Source organism: Pseudochaenichthys georgianus, chromosome 13, assembly GCF_902827115.2.
Source record: "Pseudochaenichthys georgianus chromosome 13, fPseGeo1.2, whole genome shotgun sequence".
NCBI lineage: Eukaryota > Metazoa > Chordata > Actinopteri > Perciformes > Channichthyidae > Pseudochaenichthys > Pseudochaenichthys georgianus.
The window spans coordinates 27,661,570-27,684,449 of NC_047515.1; the positions used below are offsets into that span (position 1 = coordinate 27,661,570).

General features: G+C 39.5%; 3 protein-coding genes across 3 annotated transcripts; all 3 read left to right on the forward strand.

Annotated features, from left to right (window-relative positions):
- The first annotated feature begins 2,589 nt into the window (after positions 1-2,589).
- On the forward strand, positions 2,590-5,507 carry LOC117457419 (protein FAM98B). The gene is made up of 8 exons (XM_034097504.2): positions 2,590-2,759; positions 2,839-2,945; positions 3,578-3,703; positions 3,797-4,047; positions 4,140-4,220; positions 4,380-4,496; positions 4,798-4,944; positions 5,050-5,507. The coding sequence occupies exons 1-8, from the start codon at positions 2,716-2,718 to the stop codon at positions 5,194-5,196; spliced, it is 1,020 nt and encodes a 339-aa protein (XP_033953395.1). The 5' UTR covers positions 2,590-2,715; the 3' UTR covers positions 5,197-5,507.
- A 1,113-nt stretch (positions 5,508-6,620) lies between these two features.
- Positions 6,621-10,393, forward strand: chchd2 (coiled-coil-helix-coiled-coil-helix domain containing 2). The gene is given in 5 exon segments (XM_034097412.2): positions 6,621-6,755; positions 7,484-7,541; positions 7,543-7,758; positions 8,894-9,092; positions 10,027-10,393. Coding segments are annotated over 5 exon segments (528 nt in total). The 5' UTR covers positions 6,621-6,711; the 3' UTR covers positions 10,038-10,393.
- Positions 10,394-10,564: 171 nt separating this feature from the next.
- Positions 10,565-22,827, forward strand: phkg1a (phosphorylase kinase, gamma 1a (muscle)). Its single transcript, XM_034098133.2, has 10 exons — positions 10,565-10,804; positions 11,724-11,860; positions 13,119-13,297; positions 13,503-13,557; positions 13,634-13,699; positions 13,806-13,969; positions 15,108-15,198; positions 16,087-16,240; positions 16,333-16,458; positions 21,776-22,827. Exons 2-10 carry the CDS (start codon positions 11,778-11,780, stop codon positions 22,040-22,042), a joined length of 1,185 nt encoding a protein of 394 aa, XP_033954024.1. The 5' UTR covers positions 10,565-10,804; positions 11,724-11,777; the 3' UTR covers positions 22,043-22,827.
- The last annotated feature ends 53 nt before the right edge of the window (positions 22,828-22,880 follow it).

Genomic DNA, 22,880 nt, shown 5'->3' on the forward strand with positions numbered 1-22,880 from the left:
ATAGTTTTTCTCCCTGCAGGAGAGGGGAGCGTGCTTTGAGATCAGCTGCTAGGCTGCAGCAGGGAGAAGATGGGGACAAAAAGAGATCTCCGTCCTCCGTGTTTTATTCTTATAGAAGTAAGAAGAGAAGTAATGGGGCAGAAACCCTCCTTTTTACGCAGCGGTCCAGACATAGACATCATAGCTATGGCGACACATATTCAGTTGCCAGTTACTTTTGGCATTAGGGCAGGGATATCTTTCAAGGTTTGACATAATGAATTGTGCTACTTTTAAAGCAAGCAACGATGTTTTCAAATCTGTAATCAAAAAGCTCCTCAAAAACACTATAGTTTGACAGTTCCTGCCGTTGTTACGTTAGTTCAAACAGTAACAATGGACTACTTTTCTTAGCGGATGCATGTCAATTTAAATCAATACATAAAACTATTTTTTAAATCAATAAAATCTTTTTCTAAATCCATAAAAACATTTCAATTATTATTGGGAGTCATGTCGTTACTTTGTTGAGAATGTGGCCATGTGTAATAAGCGGGATAATGTCCACATTGCACATTGCATAATGTGCCTTCATGCCGATCTAGATCCCTCCGCAAAAACAAAACAAAAAACGGCTCGTTCACGGGCGAGAGCCGGCTTCGTCGTTCACGGGAGCCGGTGGAGCCTCGTTCAAAATTGAGGGATTGACCAATCACGTGATGCCCCTGCCAATCTGTGATTGGTCAGGGCCATGCCAAGGGAAGCCAGAGGCGGCTGGCTTCCCTTGCCTCACAATCCAATCAAATCGCATCAATTTAGTGTTGCAGTGACGCCTCCTAAAATCCGGAAGTAAGCTGCTCTCAGTTTCCCTGTTAGATAAATGCAAGTTTTGTTCAGTCGGATAATATCCACATGTCTACCCTACTTTTATAATTTTCGAATCATAAATCTAATCGATAGAAGATAGATAGCGTCACTGCATCACTCTCACCGCCGTTAGAAAGTAGCAAGCAACTGAAGCAAGTGCAATTATGGAGGGTGGAGATTTGGAGTATTTCATCAAAAATAATTGTACTAAACTTCCGCTACAGCAGCAACAACAAATACAATCTGATGACAGGCCAATGCCCAACCTGGAGCTGTGTACAGCTAGGAAAAAAGGAGCGAATCGGACGTAAAACGTTAAAGGTCTCCTGATTTAGTTTGTGAATGAATGCTTATTAGAGTTTCGGCTGGAGAGTGGGTGCGGACCTGTCGGTGAGATAACAGGCGTAAGTCCTGCATCTGATACAAATGTGTGTAAAATGATACCGGGTGCTGTAATCACTCATCTGGTTACGTTATTACATTGACCACCACACCCCCGACCCAAAAGAAAGGACGTATTATTGGCTTCCCCTAATTTTTTTCCCACGCCACGCTACTGACTTTAACAAAAGATAAATATCAGCTGCTTCCCTTATTACAGAAATAAGTGTGACCTCCTTCCAAAGTGAGTCCAAAAGGACTCTTCAACTTTTTTTCTGAGCCAAGGTTTTCTGATGAAGAGGTTTTGTTGAAGGTGTGAAGAAGTAAGGTAATATAAAAACGTGTTGATGTTTCAAATCGAGGAAGTGCTTGCTTGCTAATACTGTAATTTACACTATCAGTGTGCACAACCAGCTCCATTGAAGCAACACCTCCATCAGCTCCGGTGATCCTGTTGAGTGGAAAGGACACACACATATTACAAATATTGATCAATGAAGATGAAGAGATAAATGAAGTATATTTTTATGCTTTTATACCTCTTTTACCTCACTGTTTTTGTTGTTTGTATTTTATTTACTTGAGTACACTGAGAGAAACCTTGCAGAAATGAATTTAATCTGATTAATTCTTGAATTAGCTCCTCAGATCTATAATAGGGTTGTATTTGTACTGAAGCATCAATATATTAGTGGAGCTGATAAGAACTTTATTCAGTGCCTTGTAAAAAATTACAAGTTGTCAGCTTTTAAATTAATGTGGTGCAGTGTAAGTATTGTAATACTAATATAATATAATTATAATATTTTTCCCTAAAATGTAGTGGCTTGGACGCATTAAGTAACATAACATGGAAATACTCAAGTAATATAAGCACCTTAAAATGCACTTGAATACAGTAAGAAAATGAATTTAAGTTTACTGTCAGTGTAAATGTTATTATTAGTTTATATAATGTCAGTCCAGCAGACCTGAAGTGGCCCCTGGTGGACAAAAGACTAAAACACATTACTAACTATGTGCTCTTCCAGGAGAGTTAGAGGAAAGTAAAGAAACAGATTTGTATGTGTTCATTTGTTGTTTATATTGTAATTTACTTAATGAAATTAAGTTAAAAAAAATATTTTTTTTCTTTTTTAACATAATGTAGGCTACAGCATATTGTATAAAGCACATCTTTTTTTTTTTAATACATTTTCTTTACACATAATTCATTAGACTTTAATATAATTTAACTATTGTTTGTTATTGTTTTAACTATTTATTGTCTTACTTTCTTAATTGTTATATTTTACCTCACCGTTGCGTTACTTGTTATTGTCACAACACCTCCGGCCAGCAGATGGCGGTATGTGGCCTCCCACTGCCAACTGTAAAAAGAGGAAGCACACTTTGAACAGCAGTTTTTTTTATTAAACGCGCTTGAACTTTCCTGGGTTGTGTGGAGCTTGCATACTGTAAACGATTTATATCACCTCTGAAGTGACAATGGAGAGCAGCGCAGGGACGGTTTCAGCAATTAAAGCTCTCGGGTGAGTATCTTTTACCTGCTTCATATTTGCTGCGTAGGCTCTCAGTTTGTCTCACCTGTCCGCCTCACTTCCTGTTCAGGTACCCGGGCAGCCGCTGCCTCTCTCGGTGTGAATGTGATGAACTCCCCTGCCCGCTGCTCACCTGGCTGACTGCAGAGCTGAGCACTCTGTGTCCGGAGCTGCAAGGTTTATATCATAAACTGTCTGTGCTGCAGCGTGGCCTCTATGGCATTGATTATCTGTTTTGTTTAAGCCAAGGACACTCTTCAGACAAATCAAGGGAAGACCTCTTTAAGTAATTCTAAGTAGCCTGTTATTTAAATCAAAGAGAAATGTCCCAGAAATATGTATATACACACTCAATAAAGGATGTGTGCACGTTCTCAAAACAGTCCAGCCATACATCAAATTTAAATTATAAGAACTATGTTGTACAGTTACACTTTTTAAGTAATCAGGTGGTGTTCTTTTTCCAACAATGCATTTTACTTTTCTTATCTGCAATTTCTTTTCACTTTTTGGCTGACATTGCTTTACACCAACCTCAATATATCTGCAACAGGCTAATATCTGTCCATCATAAATCAACCTGGAATATTATAGATTAAAAAAGATATAATATTAATGTAGTCCAAAGAAAGATGCAGATCAGAGTTACAAATAGTGGTACATTGCATGAATGAAAGTCAGGTGCCATGTACTTTATTATACTGTGCAGAATGGTATTATCCTGTTCTTGTTCCATTTTTCTGCGTGATTATTATGTATATTTATATTCATATGTATAAATTAGATTGCCTTGTTTTCCCTTTTCTTAGATTCAAACAGGACAGGAGATGTCTTGCTGGTGGGAGAGTTGAGAACTTTACTGTCTGACATTATGTCTCCGCTCACTGTGCTGGCCTCAGAGGTGATGGGGCCGTCCATCCTCAACACAGTCACTGGTGAGAAATTAGAGTCGTGGGCTTGTAGTGCCAATGGATTGAACATTTCAAGCACAACTTATTATTATCTTATATATTTTTTCAATTCTTTAGAGTCCCTTGTGTCAGAATTGCAAGCAGCTCAAATATTGAAGCACAAAGAATTGCATCCAGAGGACAAACCCACAGAAGAGGAGTCTGAAAAAGAGCAGCGAGTTGAAGTAGGATTGACTGAGTTTTCTGAGGAATATGAAGAGGATGCTGACAAAGACAGAAGGGAGGCAGAAATGCAGGCAGAATGGATATTACTGCTGCATGCCCTCAACATGGATTCCTCCTGTCAATTTACAGATGTGTTGAGTGAGGTTAGTCTGATAAAATGAGACTTAAATGTTTATTTCACTACTTTAAACTGAGAAACACAGAAGGTATTTTTTCAAACGTTATTTTGATGCAGGTGGAGGCGAGGCTCACTCGTCTACCTTGTGGAGAAATGACAACACCGCTTCTCAACAGCAGCCTCAGCTCAGAGCAGTGGGTATGTTGCCAGGGCTATTACTAATTTATTATACATCATATCATATCAAGTCATATAACTTACGTGTTTGCTGAAAACCTTAACATTTGACTCAGGCAATTATACTATGAGGTTAACGATATGTAACTATAATATTATATTTTCCTTTCTGCCTCACAGGTGCAAGTAAAAAAGATCAATCAAATTCTGTCAGGGGACTATCAGTGTCGACGCCAAATGATGATCAAACGCTTTCAGGTTACTCTCGAGTCGTTTACATGGGGAGACAAACAAAAGGTGGGCATGACAAATCATTGCATCAGTTAGAACTGAGTTGGGTTTTATTGAATGGGTTGTGCCCTTACGATGCATATGCATGCACAGCTATGCAGCAAGCTAAACATACTTCCCATAAAGGAAGATCGCTTAACTTTCAAAGAACTTGTTTTGTAAAATGTTTCTTTGCAATAATGTTTCAGGTATAATGTTTAAGATGTTTTAATGTTGTTTTTTCAACACATGTCTCTGAAAAAGAGATTAAATATTGACTATTTTTCTGATAACAACATTAAAGTTAGATTGGTCCTTTTATTTACAGGAGAAAGTTGAAGCGCTGGCCTCAGTGCCTCCTCTTTCGTCGCTCAGCGGCTCCTCTCAGGTGTCCCCGTCTCTTCTGATGGCCACCAGAGAAGATCAGTCCTTCATTGAGATAATCAAGTCTGCAACAAGCACACTCGTCTACAAGGTACAACAGTAAACAATTACAAACCATATCTGTGATTCTCAGCGAGACATCTGCAGCAGCAGCAGCAAATAAAGATGATTATTAATTATTCTTATGTCTCACTAGACGTTGATGGGCAGTGTTCCAGACAGAGGTGGACGACCAGGAGAAATTGAGCCACCAATGCCAGCGTGGGAAGGTCGTAGAGCGAAAGGACGGGGAGGTGGACCGAATCGACAACGATTTTCAGATAAAAAGAAAAAAGGGAAATAACAGTGACTTACTGCCTAATTTGAGAAATAAGTAATTATCTTTCTTTCTTTAAATATTTTTATTAAATGAAATATGGCTGTGAATGCTGCATTTGATATACTTTTGTATTTAGAAAAGGTTTGCCTAATTCTATTCTATTTGTAGTATTATACAAACCTGACTATGTGCTTTTTTATAATAACTTCCTATTGCTACAATTGGTTTACAACCACATACTTTTGTTGTGCAAAATAATTAGATTCTTTATATGTTTCCTTCGCACATTAATATATAGGTTTGTTTGCCCAAAAATAAACCTACTATGCACACATGTATTGTTATTTTTGCTCATTTTATTGTTCACTGTTAGTAATGCTTTGATGCTGAAGACAGCCTGGCAATCACTGTTTGATAACCAATTATGCAACCTGGGAGTCATCCTGGACACCACCCTCTCTTTCCAAGCGCACGTCAAATCTGTCACCAAATCCGCCTTCTACCACCTAAAAAACATTGCCAGAATCCGGCCTTCACTCTCTGACTCTGTGGCAGAAACCCTTGTACACGCCTTCATTACATCCGTCTGGACTATTGCAATGGAGTCCTGTCCGGGGTTCCCAGCAAAACCCTGGATAGGCTCCAATACGTCCAGAACTCTGCCGCCAGGCTTCTCACCCACACCAAGCCATGGCACCATATCACCCCCACCCTCATCCACCTACATTGGCTGCCGGTCAAGTCCCGGATTCAATACAAAACACTCCTCCTCACGTACAAGTCCCTCTATTCCCTCGCCCCCCAGTACTTATCGGACCTCCTCCATCCCTACACCCCTTCTCGGAGTCTGCGGTCCTCAGACACGGGCCTGCTCTCCATCCCCCGCTCGCCTCCGAACTGTTGGTGACAGGGCATTCACTGTTGCGGCCACCACCCTCTGGAATACACTTCCTGCCGAGATCCGTAATGCTGCCTCCCTGGACATCTTCAAATCATCACTAAAAACACACCTGTTCACCCCCGCCTTCGGGCCCTAGCCCTTTTCTGGTCCCCAGGCTTCCTTTATTTATTTTATTTGCCCGTTGATTTTCTGTTTGTTTTGTTTGTCCACCATGTACAGCGACCTTGGGTCCCTTGAAAGGTGCTATATAAATATCATTTATTATTATTATTATTAATTATGTATAGCTCTTTTTTTTTAAATCATTTTAAAAGAATTTATGCCTTGTTAACAAGTAAATTCGTAAACTCATCCAATATAAGTGTGTAATACTTAATGACCACATGTGTTTCTTTATCCAGTTTCTCATTAATGTATCTTATTATTATACTGTATATTTTACACAACAGCTAAAAGCTACATAACTGTGGCTGATGAAAGCGCCCTGTTGTTTCCGTCATACCGGAAGTTACCCGACAGACAATAACTGTAACACACGGAGAGTTCCAGTACAGCGTTTTGGTTCCAGTTAAAGGTCGACTTTATAGCCGTCTGTTGTTTTCAGCTAAACAACGCGTAAATAGACAACTAATTTCAAAATGCCGAGAGGAAGCAGATCATCACGGATGGCGCCTCCTGCCAGGTAACATTTGATGTCTCACGTTTGATAAAAGCTGTCAGTGGAAATGCTAACGGCTAACTAGTTTAGCTTGATCCCTTCACCGTTACGTGTGTTAGCACTAGTGCTAATCAGGGACCTTACCTATTAGATTAGCAGCTTTTACTCACTTATAATCATTAGTTTTGTACATCTCAATGTCTTCCTTTTGTACCAAGAAACTAGTGATTGCTTAGAAATTATTGATAGATAATGAAGGTCACAGTATGTACACGGTAATCTGCTCATGCGCTTACAATTATTCAAACAGAATGATTAAATACAGACAACGAGGATCAGTTTCTCTTCAACCTGACATTAAATTAAGGCTTTTTCCCCTCATTTTTTCTTTTTTGTTAAAACACAGTTCAGGGCTAAAGCTAGTTGATACCATATTGTTTATATATATATAATATATATAATGAGGTTTAAAGATGTTCTATTTTAGACCTTTATCTGGCTTATTGATTCAATAGCTGAAACTAATTTGAAAATACGACTGAATAAATTATTAGTTTGCATGATTATCTCAAATAATTGATTAGATGATTTAATTAAAAGATTAGAAGAGTTTTCCATAAATACTTGTGCCAAAGCACCATTTTAAATGTTCACTAAGACCAAAGTGAACCATTATTTATTTTACATGGGGGGCATTCTTGTATCGGCACACACAGGTTGTGTCAGTTGTTTGATGAATTGTGATTTTGCAGACGGGCTCCATCACCACAGCCAATGTCGAGGGCTCCACCTCCCATGGCCAGGGCGGCCCCCCCCTCCCTCCTATGCCCCAGCTCCAGCACATGCTCCTCCGTCTGCTGTGGGTGCCCCAGCAGCACCCAAGCAGCCCGGTATGTTCGCCCAGATGGCGACTACAGCAGCTGGAGTGGCAGTGGGATCTGCAGTCGGACACGTCATCGGCAACGCCATGACTGGAGGTGGAGGAGGAGGAAATTCAGAATCTGCCAAGCCTGATGTCACATATCAGGTAACTAAACCCTGGTTTAGCCGGTGGTAGGACTGGAATAACGAAGATCTGATTCGGGTGTCTGGAACATGTTAGGTAGCAGTGACAAAAACAGGTGTGGGTGTGTTTGGGGGTTTATTTGAAGAGGCAAAGTAATGATGAACAAACATCACATAGTGTTGGGGAAATATGTTCCTAGTCCCACACCTGTGACCCATTTTATCAGTTTGTACTGACCTCACTGAGCACAGGCCTACAACCTTGAGCTGCTGTGCTCTCAGTGTTTTGTCTCCCTATTCCTGCCTGTTGGCGTCAGCTGATAGAGGAGTTATAGTGCTTTGCCTGTTTTATCTTGTTATGCACAATGTTGATTATTCTCTCAGAACAAGTTAAATACAGGGGTCTGGGGTAGAGATCTCCAGAATTGGTTTGGGAACCGCTGTATCACCTCGTGGCACAGCACATGTCTTGTGAATTCTCCGGCCGAAGCTCCAAATAAACCATCAGTGTTTGCCATCAAAGTTCCAGCTCTCCCCGTCGCTCCGAGTCTCGTCTCCATTGCTTCAGAAGTTTCCATCACACATAGTAGCTTACTTTGTAGGCTACCAACCAGAGGTCGCGTTAACCGAATATTTTCCGTCTGACGGATTTCTTTTAACAATGACGGACAAATCTGAAAGCAGTCCATCATTTTGACTGATTAGAACAAACTCGGAACAGCGCCAAAGTTTCCCCGCAGCGAGGCTCCGGTGTTATGCCGTGTTATGCATGCCCTCCAAAAAGGAAATTATACCGTTTCCAAACCTAATTGTGCGGTACAAATCATTGAAATGTCTGTGAGTTTTGGCTTTACGCTGTGCATGCTCCCGCGAGGTGTAGCAGCCATGCATAACACGGTGCATGTGAACTGTCCCTCCCCCCGTTGACAGTTCACGAGCATGCTTACCCCCCCCCCCCAGAGTTGTGTAAAGGCCGACGGGTAATTCTGGATTTTGACGGAAGTTTTACGATCCTGTCCGTCAAAATGACGGGCAGCGAAAAAGTCTAGCGCAACCTCTGCTACCAACTTATATTGTGTTATTTGGAAGTCTGATTTATGTGAACCCTGTATTTAATCAAAGTAAATGAGTCCCGTCATGTGCCTTGTGTCCTTCAGGAGCAGAACCAGCAGTACCCGGCTCAGCCCATGTACCAGCAGCAGCCACAGTCCTCCATGTACCAGCAGGAGGCCCCTCAGCAGCAGCAGGCCTGCTCCTATGAGCTCAAACAGTTCATTGAGTGTGCCCAGAACCAGCACGACTACAAGCTCTGCGAGGGCTTCAGCGAGGTGCTCAAACAGTGCAAGTCTAACTATGGTGAGTTGAATGGAATTGATCCAAAGGTGGATTTAATGCTTGTTGATATGTGTGTCTGGCATAGGGATTGGGCACTAAGGATTTCATTGTGGGCCAGGGTAAAATACACAATCACTGATTGATGTGTTTTTTTATTATCAGGATAATCTTGAGTAACATTACGTGAGTGACTGGAAAAAGCTGTGGAACTCACTATCATTGTAAAGAAATGAAAAAATAAAATAGCTTTTAAAATTCACGAGTTACCAACTTACACAATGGACTGTTATATATATTTTATTTTATTTTTGTGTATTTATGCAGGCAGACCTTATGATTTAAGACCACTCTATTTAAAAATGTTACCAAAAAAATTGTGTGACATATCCGTGATGCAATAAAAGTATATATGTTTCTTTAAAGAGAGTAAGATACAAATAATTCCAGTAAGTGTCATCTTTAAGAGTTTTAACAGTATTTGTATTTTTTAGGATAATACTGTGAATAAAGTTATTTTGGGAAGGATAATCCTGACATGACTTTTAAGGTTGTCCCATGCTTTAATCTTGTACCACTTATGTAATTGTAGCATTATTATTTTGTTCATCTGTTTTGAAAGACTGAAATTCTCATTTCATAATAAAATAGGAAGCATTACATCACATCAGCACTTAGTCATCCAGATGTCATAGCCAAATAACTTAGCATCATGTGTGTGATGTAATGTGTTGCAATACACAGTGTGGCCAATGGAGGCAAGTTTATTTATAGAGCACCTTTCAATGTACGTTACAAAAATGAAAGACATTAAGAAAATGGCATTTAAAAACAGTCATTAAAAAGCAAAGATATATAGAGGAGTGTTTTCTTAGTCTGTGGTAAATTGGTCAAATTATTATTATTAATGTCAAGCAGTATTACCACTTGTCTAAATAAACTTTTCTTTTCTCCACAGGTATGTCGTGAGACTCAGATAACATCCTGGAGAATGAAGCAGAGCGCACACAAACTCAAATAAGCAGTCATGCTTGATCAATAGTACTAAGGTGTTGATTCTTAAAAACATTTGATTATTATTATTGTGTTCATTCTCAGGACAATGCTGTAGAGTTGGAAGTAACAGTGGTATAAATAATGTTTATATATCGTGTTGCATGTTAATTTCAGTTGTGAGTGTTTTTCATTAGCTTTAGTGCTTTTAATTTAAATAAATGAACTGCATTTGTTGATCATGCTACCTTGTAAAACCATCAGTTCCTTCCTTCTGGATGATGGAGGTCTGCAGTTTAGGTTTTAAAACAATAAAGCACTTCAAAAAACAATGATTTCAATGCCTGGTTATTCTTACTCTGTACTTTCTAAGAAAATATATCTATAAATAGATGCCTCAGAGGTTTCACACCTGCCATGTCACTCCAGTCAGTCTCAGTGTATATCCACGAGTTAGATGTGGAGCTGTTAGTAATGTAGTCCTCTCTCTCTCCCTCTCAATGTCTCATGGCGAGGGCAGGAGCTGCAGGATGTTATTTCATGGCTCTGTTTTGTGCAATCAGAGTGAGCTGCTGCTGTGGAAGCAACTATTTATTTTTGGCATCTGACATTAAGGCTCACCCTTAGCCATGGCAGCAGCCCCATACTCAGCACCGGGGTCTGACTGGAGCTCCGCGTGCGTCCTTGTGATCAGACCCACTGACAATAATGGATCTAATTTTTAACAGGGACTAACCGACACGGTGAGTGACCGAGAGATTTTACATTTAATGAATTACTTTATTATTATTACTGTCTGGAGGCAGTTAAAGGTCAAATAGTGACAGTGGATTAAATGAGATGTATTTCACCTTTGGCGTTGTCAGTCGACACCATGTGATAGGTCGGCTGTGACATTAGATTTAGATCCTCAACAGTTTTTTTAGCTTATCCGTTGCAATCAACTTGGGTGAGACAGAACTGAACTGAAGTTTAACATTTGTACTCTAGAAATGTGTGGAAGTGGTCATGTCATTTAGACTGGTAAATCAGGTAATAGATTCCATTCATTATACATCTTCTCTAACCATCTATCCATCTTCTCCCGCTTATCCGTGATCGGGTAGCAGTTCCAGCAGAGAGCAACAAACTTTCTCTAACCTTGACATGAAATTAGTTATTAATATTAATTTTAATAGCAAGACCACGAAAGCCATGTTGGACAGTAAAGCGTTGTTAGGTTGTTTAAGGGCAGGCATGTCTCGAAGCACATGATCATATGAAACGTCAAAAGAAATATACAATTTCTCAGAGCCTATAAAGTGACATCTATATATGTACAGCAGTTCAATGTGCTAACCATTTGCAGGTGAAAATATCATAGTTAAGTACATCAATCATATTTATTGTTATATAAACATGAAAAGACCAGCAAAAACCTCAATTTGAGAAGATGCAACTACCAAACACTTGCCATTTCTGCATCATCATGTGACTGAAAGAAGCCCTCATTAACACAGTGGCAGATTCATTTTGCAGCTCAGTTAACTGACCTTTTAACATCAAAGGGATTATTGTACATAAATGAATCAGCAATGAACATTCATGCAGAAAAAAAATAGGAGAGCTTCTTCTGCTGCACAATAAGTCATTTTATAATTGGTGCTATTTCGTCTCTGATAGAACTGTCACACCTAAAAGTGTTTTGAGCCTCGGAGGAGCAGCAGCATCACAGACATGACCAAAGATGAGGAGGTCCCCGACTGGGTGGGAGCCCAGGAGTTCTACGAGAAGTACGAGTCCAAGGAGATTCTGGGCAGGTTTGTAAAAACTTACATTAGCTCGCAGCGGGAGTTCCCAACCAGAGGTTCAGGAATATAGACTGTATTGAGCTTGCGGGTCAATATTTTGCTGATACTCTCTATTTCTCTTTTCTTATGAGTTACTGGACGATTCTATGTTTTTGGGACTGTAGTAGTATCCAAATAAATCAAGAAAAATCCTGCTCCCAAAATGCACAACTTAATTTTGCTCCATAAAGATACATTTACTACTGCAATCACAAACAAGTTTAATCAAATATAGTTTTACAGTGTTTCCAGTGCTAATGCTAAACTAGGCTATAACTAGCCACTGGATGTTGCTTTATGTACAGAAAGATACAAAAGTGTATCAATATTCTTATCCAACTCTCTGCAAAAAAAGTGAATATGCTTATTTTGCAATAAATATAATGTACAGTTATCCAATAAGACACAAGCACAACCACTGAGCCTACATGTATTGGTTAGTATGGTAAAGATGGTCTGTAATCCAACATGTTTTATTCTTTTCCAAAGCACAATACAATTGAATACAGCTCACTGTAATGTCATTTGATTGGGACACAGTTGTTGTGGACGCTTAGAACACAAGCCAAATGGTTTCCCAGAAGTTTCCCAGAAGTTTCCCAGAAGTCCAAGAGTAATGTCAGCTGTGGCAGGGCTCCCTTTCTGTCATTGTGTCCGCTCCCCTCCCCCAACTGTCAGTCGGTTGTGTTGTTACATAACACACTCACAGTGTTGGAGGAGGCTTCATTCATTACCTTCCATAATAAACAAAGGTTCAGTGTTGAGAGCTTCCTGGGATTTAGGGCACGCTGTTAGATTATGTAATTTTACTCTCTTTCACAATTCCATGTCATGAGGTCACTGGATCTGAGGAAAGTGGGTTCAGCTACTCTAGTACTCTTCAGAAACATCCTGCTTAACTTGACAATGAGAAGGCTATAATCTTTGAGTTTAGGCTCATCACATCACAAAATAAAGCCTCTCTTGCATGGATTAGATGAGAGTAATAAATAGAAAGAAAATGTTGAGAACATAAAAAAACTAAGACAAAACGTAACCTTCATTCATGCTAAGTTGTTTTTCGTTTTTACATCCATCAGTTGTCACAGAAACGTTTTGTTTGTGTTTTGAAATTCCTGAACAAAGCTCACAAACATGTTTTCTTTAAATCTAGCTCTACAAACACAAACCTGTGAAGAAATAAGTAACCTGACAAATGTGCAGATAACAAGTGTTCTCTCTTCCTCAGGGGAGTGAGCAGCGTGGTGCGTCGCTGCATCAACAAGCGGACGTCTCAGGAGTACGCGGTGAAGATCATCGACATCACCCCCTCGGACAAGGTGACCCCGCAGGAGATGGAGGAGATCAGAAAGGCCACGGCGAAGGAGATCGACATTCTGAAGAAAGTCTGCGGACAGCACAACATCAGTAAGCGCATTCACTACCCTCAAATTATTCTATTAAAACTGGTTGCAATAATTAATAGTTTTATGAAACTCTCACAAAGCCTAAAGAGCTTGTTGGCCTTCCAGAGTTGTGGTTATTGATGGCCTTTGTTTTCAACTGATCCACCTATCAAGTGAATCATAGTCCCCCCCTTTTTTTTTTACTCCAATGTCTCTCTCCTCTCCAGTACAGCTCAAAGACTGCTATGAATCAAAAGCCTTCTTCTTCCTGGTTTTTGACCTGTAAGTGTCCAATTTCAAATTTTTCATGACTCACATCTATCCAAAATCCTCAAATGTTTGTATTTATTTAATTCAGGATGAAGAGGGGAGAACTTTTTGACTACCTCACAGAGAAAGTTACTCTGAGTGAGAAGGAAACAAGGTCAGTGAGAAATACATGTTTGAACTATTTACCAAGACAAAAGCTGTGAATTATCTTATTTCTATTAGAAAGAATCCTTATGAGTTTGGTGTGTGTTGGTTTTTAGGAACATCATGCGTCCTCTGCTGGAGGTGGTGGAGTACCTCCACAACCAGAACATCGTCCACCGCGACTTGAAGCCTGAGAACATCCTCTTAGATGACGAGATGAAAATCAAACTCACAGACTTTGGCTTCGCTGTGCAAGTCCAGCCGGGACAGAGACTCAAAGGTCAGTGAAAGCTCGAATGGAAACTAATTATGACAACAATCACAATAGTAGAATACAATTAAGGTCATTTCAGACACACAGGGTTGGACAGGTGCTATGTCCATTTACTTAAGTAGAGTTTTGTGGCACTTCTTATTTCATACTTCTACTCCTCTGTAATTACGAGGAAAATAATGTACTTTCAATCTCCTCTACTGTAGTTACTTTTCAGATTAGTAGATGTAGTAGAAAATATCTTATCAAGAAATTATTTTAGGTTAAAATAAACTTTTTGTTGGTCCTTTGGTGAAGTTCACAATGTACATGGCAGTATATATATTGAAAACCTCCCCTTTACTTTACCAGCTGCAACATTTCTCATATAATAGTTATTCTATAGACTGCTCTGCATAATGAGTCATTTTACTTCTAAGACATAAGGCACATTTTGTTGCTAATGATTTTGTAATTTTAGTAGTGAACTTAAAAGTAAAATATTGAGGACTTTTACTTGTAAATTAGCATTTCTACATTTTGATACCACTGTAAAAGAAGTTCCAAAAGTTACCAAATGGCTGATACTGACATATTCAGAGCAGTTAACAATATTGGACACAATCACATGCACTAAGCACACTACCAGTCCCCGCATACTCAGCCAAGGATACTTCAATGTCCTTCTCTATTAGAGTTACGCTGTTTACAACCTACAGTGCAGTATCAGCAGCTGCTGGCGGTCGGCAGAGAATCTGTGTCTAGTTTCACAACATGCTTCTATCTCTCTGAGCTGCTCTCACAAAGGTTACAGTGCAACAGGACACTCAGATCTATTTGCTGAAGTCTCAGACACACACTGACCTTTCAGATAAGACTCAGAAAGCATCATTAGCAGTGGGAACTGCTAAGTCAAAAGAAACTAATACACATGATAATTATTATTTTGTAAGGGTGGTTATGGTCAGGATTTGTTATTAAGTAAGTATTACTTAAAGTTATTTACCACTAAAATACTTAGATTTGACTAGTTTTTAAATTGTACTGACTACTTCTCCTTCCATCAGCACACATCAGATTAAAGTGCACTCTCAGAAATAGATTATTTAAGCTTTGTAAATGTGGTTACTGTACGTTGACGTGTTTGACGTGTCTTGTGATGCAGAGGTGTGTGGGACCCCTGGATACCTGGCCCCTGAGATCATCCAGTGCTCCATGGATGGGGGGCATAAGGGATACGGTACTGCTGTGGATATGTGAGTGAGCAGCGACAAGCAAGTTGTTACAAATCTGAGCAAATGACTATAAACAATGCTAACACAAATTCTGCAACAGTGTGATCCTATTGCGCCGTATACAGTATATAGAGAAGTTACAATAAGCAAAGTCAAGTTATCCTAAATATAACTTGCTTACAATTATGATCAGAATAATGAATTCATGGCAAAAGTAGGATACTTCTTGCCTGGAAATCTACTTCACGATCTCGGTCGGCTTGCTTTTAAGGTTGCGATTATTTTCCTTGAATCTTGAAAAAAGTGAGTTTGCGCCATTTGCACGTTAGAAATGTTAACCTTTTTATTTATCTTTAAAGGGCCCATGTCATGCTTTTCCGGTTATTACCCGTCCCCTTGTGTGCTATGAAGGTTTTTATGCATGTAAACGGTCTGCAAAGTCACAAACCCTCAAAGCTTCAACGCACGCCACCGTGTGTAAGCTCCGTGAATACACATACTATACAAAGATGCTGTATGAGAAACCAATGCGATTTTGGAAAATTGCACGATATAAATCTATTTTAGTATCAGTAGAAATGGCCATGACATGGGACCTTTAAGCAATCTGTATGTGTTGCCTCCTTAATGAGACTTATAGTCAATTGTATTTTACATGATCCTCTGTCCTTCCCTTCTACTAAATATACCATACTCTACCGCTGCCATGCTGTAATTTAACAGTAAAATTGCTGGTCGTACACTTTCACTTAATTAAACATAAAAGCTATCTATAAGGTGGGTTTGTTTAGACTTTTAAAACGTGTTTGTTTCTTGTTTTTCTTTTTTCCCTTTTCCATTTTGGCTCTTTAAATACAGAAGATAAAATGGAGATGTTGCATGTATGTTAATGTCCTTGTTTACCTGCAGATGGAGTTCAGGGGTCATCATGTACACGCTGCTTGCAGGCTCTCCGCCCTTCTGGCACAGGAAGCAGATGCTGATGCTGCGTATGATTTTATCCGGGAGCTACGACTTCTCTTTACCAGAGTGGGAAGACCGCTCAGACACTGTGAAAGATTTGGTAGGCGGTTTTTTTCCATGTCTGCTTTTGCAGCTTGAGTTAAGTAACAATACTTAGTGTGTTTGTCTAAGGGTTTATATTACTTTCCTCAGATCTCTCGGATGCTGGTGGTGGACCCAAAGCTGCGATACACAGCTACAGACGTCCTCAACCACTCGTTCTTCTCACAGTATGTGGTGAATGAAGTGCGACAGTTCACTCCATACAGGCGGTTCAAGGTGAGGCGTTAAAGATTGTCACTTGAATAATCATTGACATTTATGCAGCCTGCAATACATGTTTAGGTGTTTCAATGTGTCAAACAGGCCCATATCATAATGTAACAAACAATTAGCAACAATAAAGCTCACAGCATTAGGTGTATTGTATGGCTTGACTGGAAACAAAGTGTTATGATATTTTGAGAGATGGTACCCCTAGCTAGCTTTGACTGCTCCACTGTAAACAACGGCTCCGAGGTAAAGCCTAGAAATCCTGTATTTAAAAAACACCGTTGCACAAAAATGTTTCAAACAGTGAATCAAGCTAAAATAGTGTGGGATCCTCGGTGCAAGCCGAAGGGACTATTCAGTGGACATTTACATTTCCGCAGCATCTGCAATAAACATGAACAGCTAGAACATCTCCTCCTTGAGTCCAATATTGACTGTTTGGGAATATCTGAATCTTGGCTAAAACAGTCCATCCACTCTTGTATCTATGTCAGGATATAATGTGTTTAGGAAGGACAGACTGAAGGGAAAAGGAGGGGGTGTGTTGCTTTATGTGAGGAATTGTTGGGTTCAGAATTCCAGAAAAGACAGACAACTTCTAAGTTTAACTATTTATTGTAAAGAGAGCAAACGATATATATTACTTGGCCAAGGACTCATCACGTCTTTGGAAATCACAGGCAGCAAAACTGTAATCTGTAACCCCCAAATCCGTAAAGAGCCTCAAACGACAATAATATTTTATTACACAGGGCGTTGCCCGTACATTTATGATTGGTCAAGACTAGATGAAGAGATACCGCGGTTTAGAGTTGGTTCCCTTTGGTTGGTGCTCAGACTCAGATAGAGTCTCTTGGCAACGCGATCCTCCAATCATCATTCGGCCGGCCTGTGGAAGTCCCTCCCTACTCTGTCTCTATCATACGTAATTTGTTTTCTCTAACGTTTCTTCAGATGTAGCGGAAATCCATAATGTTGCTTCCTAGCTTTGTGGGGGAGCGCGGCTCCCATACAAAGTCAAGGCCGGTACGATGTGCTGTTCTGACTACCTCTTTGTATTCTCTCAGTCTCTGCACATGATCTTGCTACTTTCAATATTGCAAGCTAAACACTTTCTCATGTAACTTTTCCCTTCGTTCCTGTCTTCCCCATCAAAACTTGGGGGAGGGGCCACAAAGTCACAGCCACATACATGAGCACAATAAGCTTATAATGTGATAATAAGAATCAGTCTTTCTAATGTTATATAAAAATAGACTCCACTCCACTTGTAGGGAGATTGCACTCCCAGCTAATATTGAATTTGATTGTGTTGGTGTGGAAATCACACTATCTGAGGAACTGTCCCTCAACATGATTTGCCTGTATCGACAACCCACCGCTAAGGTGGATTTCTATGACCAGGTCAAACTCCTGCTGAATTCCTGTGACTCCAACAAAGAGCTAATTATTGTAGGAGACTTTGATATCCACTGGAATGACAAACAAAATATAAAAAGCTTAAAACGGATCACGGATAAACACAACTTAGGTAAGGCAAGGCAAGTTTATTTATATAGCACCTTTCAACACAAGGCAATTCAAAGTGCTTTACAAAAAATGAAAGACATTAAGAAAATGACATTTAAAATCAGTCATTAAAAAGAAAAGATAATAAAATAAACATTAAAAGAAAAAATGGATAAAAGTTACAGTGCAGTTTAAGATGTGAATAGTTCAATTAAAAGCAGCGGCAAAAGAAAAGTCTTTAGTCTGGATTTAAAAGTAGTCAGAGTTGCAGCGGACCTCCAGGTTTCTGGGAGTTTGTTCCAGATATTTGGAGCATAATAACTAAACGCTGCTTTTCCATGTTTAGTTCTGACTCTGGGGACAGAAAGCTGACCATCTCTGAAGACCTGAGAGATCTGGATGGTTCATAATTTAGCAGTAGGTCAGAAATGTATTTAACTTAATACAACTAATGGATCAACCGACTAGAATAACCAAAACCTCCAAGACTATGATAGATTTATTATTTACAAACAAAGCTGACAGAATAGTTAAAACCTACAACTTCCTGACTGGTCTTTCTGACCATAATCTTGTTCTTTTTGCCAGGAAACTCACACAAAAAAGGTTCATGGCCACAGCTAAAACCCCTGCCTTCGGTTCTCGCTTCATCCCCAAAAACCTGCAACAACGTTTTATGGAGGCAGTGAAAATTATTAATTGAGGGGACACTCTGTCCTCTGAAGACATTGGTGAAAACAGTAATCTGTTTATATCTCAAATTAATGATACAATGTCTTCCTTCTCAAGGAGAGGGGCAGTTAGGGACAGGAAGGAACATCATCTTCCCTGGCTAAATCTACAGTGCAGGAATTTAATTAAATCTAGAGACCAACTATTAAAGCAGAGCTTAAAATCCGGACTATCCACTGACAGACAGAAATTCACTCATACTCGTAACAAGGTAACTCAAACAATAAGACAGGCCAAAGCAAACTTTTTCATCAATATAATTGAAGGTGCGAAAGGTAACAGTGAAAACGTTTGGCAAATCCTAAATAAATTATTAGGTAAACATAAGAAACAGGAAAATAATGCTCTAGAATTAAAAATCAATGATGCCCTGATAAAAGACCCTGCAGTGTTGACCAGCTCTCTAAATGAGTATTTTATAAATAGTGCTCTGGACACAAAGCTCTTCCCGCCATCTGAGGTCTCACCTAGCCCGATTGTGGATGGATACACATCCAGTTTTTGACCTGGAGGAAATCACAAAGGTGGAGGTAAAACATATAATCTCAGGGTTAAAAGGTTCTAAACAGACACATGCATTTCCAAACATTTGGTCTACCTATGTTGTAAATGTATTATCTTTTCGATTTACACACGGCATCTATTGCACGTCTGTCCGTCCTGGGAGAGGGATCCCTCCTCTGTTGCTCTCCCTGAGGTTTCTCCCATTTTCCCTTTAAACTGGGTTTTCTCTGGAAGTTTTTCCTTGTACGATGTGAGGGTCAAAGGACAGAGGGTGTGGTATTGTCATACTGATATTCTGTACAAACTGTGAAGACCACTGAGACAAATGTAACATTTGTGATATTGGGCTATAAACATTGATTGATTAATTGATTCTAAGGCTAGGAATGCAGATGATTTAGACACCAACTTTATAAAGACAAATATTGACGGTCTAATAAAACCAATTAGTATGCTAGTAAATCAATCTATTAGCATGATGGAAGTTCCATCATCCTAGAAGGTGGCCACGGTGACACCGATCTTTACATCTGGGGATAAGGCAATGATGTCCAATTACAGACCAATCAGCATCCTCCCCTGTGTCTCTGAGATAGCTGAGAAATGGGTGTCAAAACTAATCACCAAACATTTAGATAAAGGTTTCGCTCCACTCCACCCAATGCAGTTCGCTCACCACTCCACTGAGACAGCTAACTGTGTCTTTGTGGAAAAGGTTAAATGTATGTTGGACACAAGCCCATATGTAGGTGTTGTCTTCCTTGATCTCAGGAAGGCTTTTTACACTGTTGACCACCAAGTGCTCCTTACAAAGCTGACTTATTTCAATTTTTCTGCAGATTCAATACAGTGGGTTAAGTCTTACTTATCGAACATAAAACAGTGTGTTTTGGTCAACGGTACCAAATCCCCCTACCTTGTCAACCCTGTTGGGGTTCCACAAGGTTTCATTATTGGACCATTACTGTTTTCTCTGTACATTAATGACTTGCCTAATGTATGTCCTGATTTTAATGTACAAATGTATGGCGATGATGCGGTCATCTTTGTACACGGGAAGAACACTGAAATGATCTCACCTTGTCTCTCAAAAGCTTTGGACAAGGTTCAACACTGGCTGAACAACATTTGCTTACAGTTAAATGCAAAAAAACCAGTATGCATGATGTTCAGTAAACGACCAGTCAAAATAGAAGGATCCAATGTGTTTTTAAACGGAGCAGAAATAGAACTAGTCCCCCTCTTCAAGTATCTTGGAGTCATACTGGACTCGAACTTGACTTTTAAGAAACATATCGAGAAAGTCTCCAATACCGTGAAATTCAACATTGCAACATTTTAAACAAGACCCTTCTTAACTGTCAATGCTGCAAAGTCCACTCCACTGTATGATTCTATCCCACATTGAATACTGTTTTACAAACTGGTCGTTTGCTTGTGCCACAAACCTGAAACCCATAGAACAATTGTACAAGAGAGCTATCAAGGTTTTTGACAGAAAGCCAAATTCATACCACCACTGTACCATCCTTGATAAACACAATTTCTTGAGTTTTGACAATTTTAAGTCTTTTAAAAGTATGTGTTTTTTTTATAAATGTTTACATGGACTGCCCCCCCCCTCCCCCCCCTTGGGGGAATTCATCCACAGAAAACACACTGGACGCTGCACTAGGTCAGAAACCAGAGGAGACTGTGAGGTCCACCGTATACGGACCACTTTTGGACAAAATCTCCTCTCCATTAAAGGCAGCTCATTGTGGAATAGCCTCCCAACTGAGATACGGGATTGTCCCACTCTCAATAGCTTCAAAGGTCAACTCAAAGAATGGTTGAGAAACTAACAGATGTGCTATCACCGCTAAATGCACTTTAATACAGGGGTATCTCCTCTTGCACTTTATGTAGCTCTTTTTTCTCCTCCTGCACTTAATTTGTCGTAGCTGCTACATTGTACTACCTTGTGGTAAATGCTTGTATGCTGCTCATACTCTTTCTGCATATCATGTATTTCTGTTTGCCATGTATATAAATGTTATGTTCATAAATGTTGTATGTGACGGGACTACGGATGGAAATTAGCTCAAAGCTAAAATCCGGCTAATTTACATTTCAAAGCATTATTTTGTTTAAAATGTTCATTGATGTGCATTGTCCCAGTTCAAATAAACGATTAAATGAAAATGAAAAAATAGACCAGAGATACTTTTAAAATGTAATGTCACACAATGATTGACCACTTAGATTAAATATACGTACGTAAGGGAAACTATTAGTTTCAATATTTTTCTAAATAGTATTTTTAAATGTATTGCTGCAGTTTAACACAGCATTCACCTGTGTTTATTCCCTTGATTAGATATTTCTCAATATCTTTTTTTTATTCTGTCCATTTGACCTAGTCAACCAAGCTTTATCTACATCAACCCCTTAAACATAAATATTTGTGTTATCAACTAGGGGTCTGTATAGGATGTCATAACATTACTTCAGTGATGGTCAAGTACACTTTGCCAAATGTAATATACCCTTAATACACCTAGACACCAGTTAACTTCTCCCACATTTTCTCCTTCAGGTCATTTGCATGACTGTCCTCGCCACGATGCGGATCTACTGCAACTACCGGCGTGCCAAGCCCGTCACCAAGGAGGTGATCATGAGCGACCCGTACGCCGTCAAGCCAATCCGCAAGCTGATAGACGCCTGTGCTTTCAAGATCTACGGCCACTGGGTCAAGAAAGGACAAACTCAGAACAGAGCAGCACTTTTCGAGAACACTCCCAAAGCCATCCTGCTGTCGATGGCTGCAGAGGCCGAAGAGCCGGTGCAACACATTTGGTGAAGAGCTCAGGACTGATCTGCGGCAGAGGTTCTACTCAGCTTGGCTTATTGTGCTCTTCTGTTGTATAAAGGAAATGAACTGGCAAAACCTCACCACCAGACAAGTTAATTAAAGTCTGTCTTTAATCTGGAGAGCATTTATTGCTCATGAGTTCTCAAATACAGCATTATTTATTAGAGGAATTGATATACCTCAAACTGCCATACAAATGTAGATAGAAAGTCAAATGTACCCATTGTTAGCTGTATAACCTGAGAATGTACTTATTCTTTGATGCATGTCTTAAGAGAATGGAGCCAGCAGCCACCCTGTTACATTACCAAATGGAAATTGTTTATCAATAGGCATCAATCTTAATATCTGTATAAAATAGTTCCAGCTCATCTCTAAACCAATGTACTGTATGTTTAAGATCAGATTTGATCGCTTTGCTGGTTGTATAAATGACACATCTGGTCAGAACTTTTGTCAGCTAAAGCAAAACATTAGAAATAACCAACAAGTGGCAGACTTGGATATTAGACGGTAAACCTGAAAAGGCATGGACTTAGATATGTGTGTGTGGGTACTGCGTGGCTCTTTGATTATTAAGCAGGATGTACTGAACTACTTGTCTATACTGATGACAGCGTTGAAGGAAGTATTATATGTATTGCAGTTTAAAATGTATGCTATGGATTTATTAATTAAAGGTGCATTTAATTTAAAATCCTAAGTCTTGTTATTGACTAAAACTTGTATTTGTTATGCTCAGGATATTAAAGGTCCCATGTCATGGCCATTTCTACTGATCATAATTCCATTGTTGAGGTCTACTAAAATAGATTCATACTGTGCA